General features: G+C 46.0%; 1 protein-coding gene across 1 annotated transcript; it reads right to left on the bottom strand.

Moving 5' to 3' along the window:
* Nucleotides 1–10,383: 10,383 nt before the first annotated feature.
* On the bottom strand, nt 10,384–10,794 carry LOC136454650 (uncharacterized). Its single transcript, XM_066455007.1, has one exon. It carries the CDS (start codon nt 10,792–10,794, stop codon nt 10,384–10,386), a length of 411 nt encoding a protein of 136 aa, XP_066311104.1.
* Between the last annotated feature and the right edge of the window lie 787 nt (nt 10,795–11,581).

Here is an 11,581-nt window from a genome sequence, read left to right on the forward strand (position 1 = left end):
GCACTGGGAGTGGAGAGATGGCAAGAGTGGCATGTACCCTCGTGGCTAGAATGTGGCCGGATTTGAGGTGTGATTTGCTCTCAGGTGGCATGGAGATGGCTTAGTATAGGAGGATCTGGTAGTGAGGTTGATATATGCAAGATTAAGTTCTACATATGTCGTGTGATAAGGAATCCCCAGCTAGGACTTGAATCAATTCGAATTGCCGGTGCTCCATAGATATGGAGACTTGATTCATTACAGAAGCAATGCAAGACTGGTGAATTACTAAAACATGAGAAAAAGGAATGGAATGAGAAGGATTAGAATAAGGGATATGAACATTTAGTTTGAGATAATGAACTAAAGTACTTAGGGGTAAAACTTGAAAATAGAATCAAGAATAGTAAGCTTTTGGCAAAGAACTTTTGAATCTTGCTACATCCTTACCTTGACCCAACACCTACATCTCAAAAGTCCTTCAACCCCTTTTTCATCGGGTTAGTCTTGTTGAGTACTTTTGTACTCAGGGTTTGTTAACCCTTGTTGCAGGTGAGTCCCATGCGCAGGCTTGTTTTGGTCCCTGCTGCATGTCTGTGTTTGAAGTCAATGACGATGAGGAATGATGAATGGCCTTTGGACAAGGCACTAGTTTGTATGATAAATAATGTTAATGTAATATTATCCTGCTACTATGGTTGTATGACACTTATGGTATTGTAAGTTTGAAAACAACTGGTTTGTAAACTATGTTATCTTAAGACTTCCACTATCTTTTACTCTAATGGATATATTTGAATAAACTATTGTAATTTGCATTGTCTATGATTGGGATCCTGTTCGAAAAAGAATCGTGGATGATTCAGGTTTCCCGAGGACATCTGACAGACCGGTTAAGTTGTTGGGAACTCGTGTACGCTATCAAAGGTCTGTTGAGACAACGATAGGTGCACATGGGCCCGATTTCTTAGGAGGTTCTACCACAGCTTCGGTGGTGGATAAAGCCACACTATTTTGCTTCTTGGAGGACCAAGACACAAGTGATCTACCAAGCAAATGGCACCCTCCGGATGTGCTTTTTCTATCGACTTTGTAACCGGCATAATCCGAATTGGAATAGCCAACTAATTCAAATATAGCTCTTTTGGGATACCAAAAGCCAATGCTTGGTGTGTGCTTAAGATACCTAAGGATTCTTTTTATGATAATTAAATGTGTTTCCTTAGGATTAGCTTGAAATCTAGCACACATACACACACCAAACATGATGTCGGGCCTAGATGTGGTTAAATATAATAAGCTACCAATCATGGAATGGTAGAGTTTGATCAACCGGGTTACCTCCCTCATCTAGGTCAAGATGTCTATTGGTAGGCATTGGTGTCTTGATTGGCTTACATTCATCCATCTTGAATCTTTTGAGTAGATCTTTTGTGTATTTCTCTTGAGAGATGAAGATGCCTTCTTTCATTTGCTTGACTTGAAAACCAAGAAAGAATGTAAGCTCACCAATCATGGACATCTCAAACTCCTTTGACATCAATTCACCAAATTCTTTGCATGAGTCTTCATTTGATGATCCAAAGATGATATCATCAACATATACTTGACAAATGAAGATATGCCCATCAAGCTTCTTAGTGAATAGTGTGGTGTCGACCTTCCCAATGGTGAAGCCCTTCTCAATGTGGAAGTCTTGAAGGCGCTCATACCAAGCTCTTGGGTCTTGCTTAAGCCCATATAGTGCCTTGGACAACCTATAAACATGATTAGGATATCTAGGGTCTTCAAACCTGGGAGGTTGATCAACATAGACTAGTTCATTAATAAAGCCATTTAAAAATGCACTTTTCACATCCATTTGATATAGTTTCATTTCATGATGTGATGCATATGCAAGTAGGATATGGATGGCTTCTAATCTTGCAACTGGTGCAAAGGTCTCTCCAAAATCCAAACCTTCAACTTGGGAGAACCCCTTTACAACCAGTCTTGCCTTGTTCCTCACAATGACACCTTGATCATCTTGCTTGTTATGGATCACTCACTTTGTTCTAATGACTCTTGCACCTTTTGGTCGCTCTTCAAGAGTCCAAACTTCATTACGAGTGAAGTTGTTCCACTCTTCATGCATGGCATTGATCCAATCCAGATCTTTAAGAGCTTATTCTATCTTGGTAGGCTCATAGCAAGAGACAAAAGAGTGATGAGCAATAAATAAAGCAAGTTTTTGAGATCGAGTCATTACACCCTTTGATGGACTCCCTATGATGAGATCTTATGGATGATCTTGTAGGAGAGGTGTATTTCTTCTATTGACCACTTGAGGAGGAGGTTGTGGAGCATCAACATCTTGTGCTTGTACCACCATTTGCTCATGGGAGATATGAGTATCTTTATTTTCTACTCTCCCATCTTTTTCACCATCTTGTGGCACACTTGATGAAGAAGGTTGATCAATGACTTGTACATCATCTTCATCATCTTTTGGCTTGATGTCTCCCACCGGAATATTCTTCATAGCCTCCCTCAATGGTTCATCACCTACATCATCAAGATTCTCATGTGCTCCTTGGGAGCCGTTAGATTCATCAAATTCCACATCATATGTTTCTTCAACCAAGCCGATGGCATGATTAAATACTCTATATGCTTTGGACTTTGATAAGTAACCAACAAGAAAACCAATATCAGAACATCTTTGGAACTTCCCTAGGTGTTGCCGCTTCTTGTAGATGTAGCATTTGCAACCAAACACCCTAAAGAAGGAGACGTCCAGCTTCTTCCCATTGAGCAACTCATAAGGTGTCTTGCCAAGGAACTTTTGAAGGAATAGGCGGTTGAATGCATAACATGCGGTGTTGATTGCTTCCGCCCATAGAGCTTCGGGGGTGTTGTACTCATCAAGCATTGTTCTTACAAGAGTGATCAATGTCCAGTTCTTCCTCTCAACTACACCATTTTGTTGAGGAGTATAAGTTGCGGAGACTTCATGTTTGATTCTAACTTCATCACAATGGGCTTCAATGTTTGTGTTGTCAAACTCTTTGCCATTATCACTTCTAATCTTCTTGAGCTTCACTTCAAATTCATTTTGTGCTCTCTTGGCAAACTTCTTGAAGCAAGATGCAACTTTAGATTTGTCATGAAGAAAGAATACCCATGTATACCTTGAATAGTCATCAACAATCACAAGATAATAAAGATTTCCTCTCAAACTCTTATATGTTGTTGGTCCAAATAAATCCATGTGAAGGAGTTCTAGCACTCTTGTGGTTGACATGAAGGCTTTGGTTGGATGAGTATTTGCAGCTTGCTTGCTGGCTTGACATGCACTACAAAGCTTGTCCTTCTCAAACTTCACATCCTTCAACCCTCTCACCAAATCATTCTTCATAAGCTTCTTGAGTGAGCTCATCCCAACATGAGCAAGTCTTCTATGCCATAGCCACCCAAGTGTTGTTTTGGTGAATAGGCAAGTCTTCAAATTTGCATCTTTGGAGGTGAAGTCCACTAGATATAAGTTGCTATATATAAATCCATTGAATATCACTTGATTATCATCTACCATGGATACAACAACCACCTTATCAGTAAACAAGCAATGGAAGCCAAGATCACACAATTGTCCAATGGATAGCAAGTTGAAGCTTAATGAAGCAACATAAAGCACATTGGAGATGGAATGATTATTTGATATTGCCACTTTGCCCAATCCTTTAACCTTGCCCTTTGAGTTATCTCCAAATGTTATTCTCTCTTGTCCATCTACCTCTTCATCTAGTGAGGTGAACATATGAGGATCACCGGTCGTATGTTGAGTGCAACCACTATCAATAACCCAATGACTTCCACCGATCTTGTAGTTCACCTACATACAAGAGATTCAAGCTTTAGGAACCCAAACTTGTTGAGGGCCCTTCACCTTCTCAACAAGTGACTTAGCCACCCAAATCTTCTTAGGCCTATTCTTGTTAGGGGGTCCTAAGAACATGACATTCATCTTTCCACTAGAATCCTTTCTAAGCATGTAGTGAGCATTGAAGGCAAAGGGTCTAGCATGCTTGGGCAAGGGTTGTGGCGGTGGAGTTTGGCACTCATGAGCAAAGTGGCCTTCTTGTCCACACTCAAAACATCTCTTTGGCTTTGGCTTTGGCTTTGATTGTTGTTGTTGAACTTGAGCCTTCTTCTTCTCTCCACTTGCCACATATCCAATGCCACTTCTATCCATCTTCATGACAGTGTTCATGAGTAGCTCACTTTGGAGATGCTTGCCTCTTGCAAACTTGCTCAATCCCATCTTGAGATGCTCTTTCTCCATCTTGAGCTTCTTGTTCTCTTCCTTGAGAATATCATTGTTCTTTTCTTCCTTGAGCTTCTTGTTCTCTTCTTTGAGCTTCTCATTCTCAAGGATCAACTCTTCATCATGCTCAAGGGTTTCTAGCACAATGGTGTGGTGGCTTTTCATCTCTTCAAGCTCTTTCATGAGCTTTTCATTTGTATTCTTGAGCTTGACATATTCATCATAGTCATTGCACTCAACCACTTTCTTGCCTTTGCCACTAGATCCTTGCTCAATGCTCTCATCAATCAAATCATCACATGATGTAGCTATATCAATCTTAACAAGATTGTTAGTAGCATCATGTGGCTCATTTTTCAAAAATTCTTGAGCAATAACAATAGTATCATAATTGATCTTTAGAGTTGTATGTTCATCTTTTAGCTTGTGGCTAGTGATGAGCTCATTGTGCACCCACTCAAGTTTATCATGTTTATCTTTAAGCTCTTTCTTAGAAGATTTGAGCTCCTTGAGTTTGGATGATATAGCATCATTTGTCTCTTTAAGCTCAACATTAGCCTTTTCCAATGTATCGCATTTTGCTAAGAGTGAATCATTTTTAGCTCTACTCTTTCTAATGATCTTAGTATATTATCTTAGTATTTTGACAAGATCATCATATGAAGGTGAATCATCATCATTGCTATCACTATCATCATCACTAGCTTGCTCATCATCACTACTATCATCATTATTAATTACCTTGCATTCACCCTTGGCCATAAGGCATAGGTGTGTAGAGGATGATGGTGATGGTGGCGGTGAAGATGAAAGATCAATAGCAATGGCGGCCACCTTCTCATCTTCAATATCATCGTCAGATGATCCACTAGATGAATCAATGTTCGTGAGACAATCACCAACGATGTAGGCCTTTCCACTCTTCTTCTTCTTGTGGAAGTCCCTCTTTTTGCCATCTCTCTTCTTGTATGGCTTGTTCTTCTTCTTCTCATCTTCATCTTCGTTACTTGAGTCATCTTTCTTTCCCTTGTTCTTGTTCTCGAACTTGTTTTTCTTGGGCTTGGTGCATTGATGTGCTAGATGACCAAGTTCACCCCAATTGAAGCAATCCATTTTGGATATTGGCTTTCTTCTAGAGCTTGTGAAGAACTTCTTCTTCTTGCCGTCGAACTTGATGCCACTCTTGTTTAGCTTCTTTAGCATTTTGGCAGCTTTCTTCACCATGAGAGCAAGATCTTCATCTTCATCTTCTTCATCACTTGAGCTCTCATACTCAAGTCTTGCTTTGCCCTTATCTTGGCTAGCTTTGAATGCTAAGTCCTTCTCTTTCCTCTTGGGGTAGAGGATGAGCCATCTTGTGGCGTGATGTGCATGTACATCGGATGGTGATATTTGAGTAAGTCCAAGCCCATTGACTTCCTCTACAAGAACATTCAAATGTGAATATATCTCATTAGCACATTCTTTGGGAAGCATCCCAAATGAATTTAGCTTTTTAATCACAAGATGATAGCGTTCCTCACGCTCACTCTTGGTTCCCTCATGGAGCACACAAACGTCCGACCATAGTGCATGGGCGTCTTTGTGGTTCCTTATGCGGTTGAACACATCTTTGCAAAGGCCTCTAAAGTTGGTGTTTTGAGCCTTTGCATTCCACTTTTCATAATTAACCTCATCGCCTTGTAAGTGTGTAGCGTCCCGAGGTTTTGGGAAGCCTTGTGAGGCGGCTCTAAGTATACCAATGTCTAGAGCTTCTAAGTACGCCTCCATGTGGATTTTCCAATATGGAAAGTCATCTCCCTCAAAGATCGAAGGAGGTTCATCCCCGTGAGACATTTTGCTCTAAGCAATTAACCTTAAAAACATGAGCACGAGGCTCTGATACCAATTGAAAGGATCAAGATGTCCAAGAGGGGGGGTGAATTGGGCTAATTCTAAATTTTCTTGCAATAAGTAAATCCTTCAGTTTGCCCAATTAACCCCTTGTGCCTAGAAAAGTGTTTCTATTAATCTAACGCACAAAGGACTTGCAACCTATGTTCCAAACTTACTCTAGCAAGGCAATTCTATGAATGTAACAAGTATTGAATTGCTCAAGGTAAATACTCAAAGTAAATGCTCAAAGTAAATACTCAAAGTAAATAGAGAGAGAGAGAGGAACGCGGCGATGTTTTGCCAAGGTATTAGAGAGTCACCACTCCCCACTAGTCCTCATTGGAGCACCCACGCAAGGGTGTAGCTCCCCCTTGATTCATGCAAGGATCAAGTGCTCTCTATGGGTTGATTCTTCGACACTCCGTCGTGGTGAATCATCCAAAACCACTCACAACTTGAGTTGGGTCACCCACAAGCTCCACCGGGTGATCACCAAGCTCCCAATCACCACCAAGCCATCTAGGTAATGGCGATCACCAAGAGTAACAAGCATGAACTCTCACTTGACCACACAAAGCCTAATGAGAACAGTGGATGCACACTTTGCTACTCTTGATTCACTAATGAGGCTACTCTCTTGGATTCTCAAATCTCAATCACCTCACTAGGACCTTGCTCTTCTTGGCACTCACAAAGGTGTTTCTCAGCTATTAGAATGAGCAAAAGTAACTCCACACATGAGTGGAGCTTCTATTTATAAGGCAGCATAAAAAACAAACCATTATGTGCCTCTGCGGGGTGACCGGACGCTCTGGTCAGTTCAACCCGCACACTAGTGTTTAAGTGTTGACTGGACACTAGCAGGGTCCGATCATCACTGACCGAACGCATCCGGTCGCATTAAACCCTCACTGGAACCTTACTATACTCGACCAGATGCTGAACCCCTAGGGTCCGGTCAGTACTGACCGGTCGCGTCCGATCGCATAATTCCTTCTCTGGAACCTTACTGGAGTCAATTGAACACTGGTCCTCAGCATCCGGTCACTCGACCACTCAACGTCCGGTCGCACCGAACACAATCTCCTTGGTCAAATGAACTGGCCGGACCCTATGGCCAACGTCTGGTCGCACCGGAGCCAGCATCCGTTCAGCATTTGACCCTCCATTCACTTCAAACTCTCGATCATATGTGAATGAAGTTCGCTCCAAAGGATCTTAGGCATATGTAGGAGCTACCTAGTGCTAGTTTTAACAAGTGTGCACCACACCTAACTCACTAGACTCATCTAGGTCAAGCTACCCATCCAAACCCCCCTTAATAGTATGGCCAAAGGAAAAAACAAAGTCCTAAACTACCCTAAGTGTCTCTCCAACTCCAATCGACACTTAGAACTAGTCATCCTTAACCTTGTCGTCCATCCTTTGAAAACCGAAATGATTTCGATCATAGGGGCATGACTACATTGATTGCCCAATTGATCTCCATTATCATGACCTAACATAATTGCCTCTACAAAACACACGTTAGTCATAGTAATCTTGTATTGTCATTAATCACCGAAACCCAATTAGGGGCCTAGATGCTTTCACTCGGCTATTGAGGCCAAGCAAAGATGGTGTTGATCCCTTCATGAGTCTATGTCCCATGGGTCTTCGACTTGAGCGAGAGCTTGGCAAACTCGTCTGGGAGTTGCTAACTGTAGGCTCAGGGGTGCCCTCCTTTCTGATTGGAGCCTATCGTGGGCTAGGTGATCAAGAGCGCTGGGCTCTGGCTCGGGGCCATATGATCATCCAGAGCTCCATGCCCTTCTAAGGTAGCGATAATAGGTCTTGATCCTCTCAAGCTAGCCTTCTAGGGCCGACCCTTTGTAGCCATAGATCAAGGAACTAGGAGCGCACCGAGGCTTGGACGGAGGCCCTCATTGGGCCCACTACTCAGCGGCTCCTGACCCAACTTCGGGGAGTTGGTTGGCATTTTAGGGGATGCGCCACCTGAGCACCTGTTGATTGGGAGGTCGGGCTGCTCCGTCTGGGTAGCTAGCATAGCCCCCGAGGCCATTGTGGGGCCTCTTTGCTAGCGAAGGGGCAGCTTCTAGGCGTGTCCCATCCGTTGACGCATTGCGTAGGCGATTGATGGCATCTAGGCCATCGTTCCTGGTGGAAGAGTTATGACGCACATGCACGCCCCTGCACCATCCTATCTCATCTAGGAGATGGGATGTTAGGGCCATGTGGAGTAGATCTAGTGGAGGAGGAGCCACGACACTTGGTGCACATGGATCCGAGCCGTCAATGATAGCCGGTGGGCCTAGCGGGAGGCAGATCCCCCAAGTCCTATGATGAGGTGTGCATGGAGTGGGCAACGCACGTGGCAAAAAGTGTAGCAGGGACTTGACTTGTTATCAGTGGTTCCCTAACTCCACCTTTATTGCGCGGACGTCATCATGCAACCATCTAGAGGCATGCTGCGAGGACTGAAGGGACACCTAGCTGGTTCCCCAGGGTCCTATGTAGCCGTTGATGGCTGATCAAAGGTTCTAGAGGCACTCGCACCGCACCACCTTTGGCTATAAAGGGAGGCCCCCAGGGGACACGGCATCTTCAATCCCTTCCTTCGGCCCCATATCTTCTTCTTCCTTGGATCCATCTTCGGTGGCGATGGTGATGGTGATGAAGTGCGACATTTCCCTCTGAGTGAGCTTGGTGTTGTCCAAAGGGGGACTGCGTCTTTGAGGGTGGAAGGACTCTAGCAAAGGAGGAGCGATGACACGACACTAGAGCATCTATCATGTCCCCCTCCCTAGAGGGCGTAAGGACTCCAGCGATGTCGCTGGAGTTCTTGTACCCTTTAATGGGAGAGGGGCTCACTACCCCTCCATCCTAGTGATGGTGAAGAAGGGCCTAGGCTCATGTGTAGTGCAATGGCCGTCGCTACCCACCCTTGAGTCCTAGGGAGCAATGCCCACGGTAGGGCCCTGACCTAGAGGTCGGGCGTGCCCCATGGTTTTTGCCACCGTATATTATAATCGGGTCGTTCCCAATCGATGAAATGAAATTCTTTCATGTGTAATCCCATTTGCTCTTGAGTCATGCTTAGAGACTTGATCCTTCATTAGGCTAGGCTATTATGATGATGGCCTTGTTGGCCAAGATTGCCACGCCCATACTGCTAGCAGGTAAGTCCGTTAGAACCACAGGTTTACGGTCGTTCCATGCCCCGGTGATGTCCGATAGAGGGAGATCCTCGGCTTCCTGACCAAGCCACTCATATAGTTCCCGAGCCCATTTGTCAGTACTCGGGGGATCGCTGTCTCCCTTGTTGGGTCACCCCGAGTAGCTCAAGTTAGTACTCGAACATCGTTCGTCAAAACGATCGGGGTGCTCCTAGGTGCCCCGGCTATAGCCGCATGGGCTCACCTCCTGAATGTCCCTTGCACTTTTAGTTGCTTCGGGCGACCTTGAAGCCTAGTGAGCCAGCCTTAAACCTTGGCGATGCCCCTTCTAGGGGCCCCTAGACTGGCATGCGGTGGGGTGGAACAATCTGATGAAGGATTAGGAGACAGGCAGAAATCTACAAAGAAAACATAATGGACATAAGAGAGGGGAAAGAGGACATAGCTAGTAATGCGATGGCTGAGGCCGCTCCGTTAGCACCTTGTCGATCTCTCGCCTGCTCCTCCTGCTCTATCTGCCTATCCTTGCCTCGCTCAGGGGGCCTTCTGCAGCGGTCCTCCTTTAGAAAAGGTCAGCAAGCGGTTAGCTTAGTTGATCCTGTGATATGGCCGAGCCATTGTTGGGATGGCTTGGGTCAAGGAAGACAATGAATAGAGTAGACAAAAGTAAGTGAAGCAAGAGGGTTAGGGTCGAGACTTATCTTTGGTTTTTGTTGTTGGAGAGGTAGGCCGGTGAGGGAGGTCGATAGGTGGGCCCTGGCTTAGGAAGCATCACCTCTACATGGATGGCTCGACGATGGCCTTCCCTCATGGGGAAAGGTCAAAACTCACCTCAATCGAGTTAGCCCCTTCTAGGGAGCCGAGCGCCTGGATGGAGGGGCCAGCAGAGCCACCGCTACCGACAGAGGTCTTGACCGCCTTACCGATGCTCAATTGGTTGAGCACCGCCGCCGTCTTGGTCTCTTCCTCCACCGGCGCCCATCTTGTGTCGTGGCTAGGGCTGTCGGGAGCATAGGGGGCAACGAGCATGGCCACTTGGGCAACGTAGTCTTACTCGTAGTAGTAGGCTTGCTCAAAGCTACCCTCAACGGTGATGACCCTATTTAGGCCGAGAATCTTGAGCTTGAGGTAGGTGTAATTGGGGACGGCCATGAACTTGGTGAAGCATGGTTGACTGAGGAGGGCATGGTAGACACCAGGGAAGTCGACAACCTTGAAGGTGAGCAGCTCCTTATAGAAGTTGCTTGGCTTGCCAAAGGTGATGTTGAGCCAGATGCGCCCGAGGGGCATGGCTTCTTTCCCTGGCATAATCCCGTAGAATGGCATCTTTCTAGGGCATAGGCTGCTTCGAGGGATGCCCATCTTGTCAAGGGTGTTGGCATAGAGTATGTTGAGGCCACTGCCCCCCCTATCCATTAGCACCTTGGTGAGGCGCGTGGTGCCCACGATCAGGCTAACCATGAGTGGGTAGCGCCCTAGATGGGGGATGCGATCGACATGATCTTGTTGGTCGATGGTGATGGCTATCTAGGGCCACTAGAGCCACATTGGGGCGGCAAGGGTGTGGATGGTGTTCACCTCCTGCTCAGTGATGCGGCATTGCCGGTGGGATTCATATGCCTGGGAGCCCCCGAAGATCATGAGGCAGCGCTCAGCCTCAGGGAACTCATTGTCTTCCTCCTAGGCATCGTCCGCTGGGTCGCCGTCCTTTAGGGTAGGCTTCTAGGCCTTGCCCTATTGGACAAGGGTGCTATGGATGTAGCCCTTCATGGTGGTGTAGTCCTTGAGAAGATGTCGCCTACCCCCCATGGAATGAGCAGGGGGACTCAAGCGCCTTCTCGAAGTGTTCCAGGCATGTGGTGCGCCTGCTGAGCTGAGGTCTGGTGATGTGGTTGGCCACGGCGACCATCTACTACCCGTGGTGCTTTTGGTCCTTGTTCCACCTATCATGGCATTACTGGGACGAGGTGGGATCATCGTCATCGAGAGGGTGTGGGGCCTATTGCCGCACAAAGTCCTACCTTTGGTGCTCGAGCTCTACCTTAACGGCTTCTAGGTCCACCTGCCGAGTGCGCAAGCGGTCTGCCTTCTCCTGAAGGAAGGCCGCACAGCTGCGGGGACTCTGGTCCAGCGGCATGAGCCTAGGTGCCTCCTCAGCAAGATCGTAGCCATGGACATGGTAGCACATGCACGGCAGAGCATCATAGTCGATGTCATCAAAGTCATACTCCAGTCCGTTCCCCGAGAG

This window comes from Miscanthus floridulus, chromosome 5, assembly GCF_019320115.1.
Source record: "Miscanthus floridulus cultivar M001 chromosome 5, ASM1932011v1, whole genome shotgun sequence".
NCBI lineage: Eukaryota > Viridiplantae > Streptophyta > Magnoliopsida > Poales > Poaceae > Miscanthus > Miscanthus floridulus.

Coding starts and splice junctions, on each gene's coding strand:
- LOC136454650 (XM_066455007.1), bottom strand. CDS start 10,794: ATGGTTAGCCTGATCGTGGGCACCACGCGCCTCACCAAGGTGCTAATG.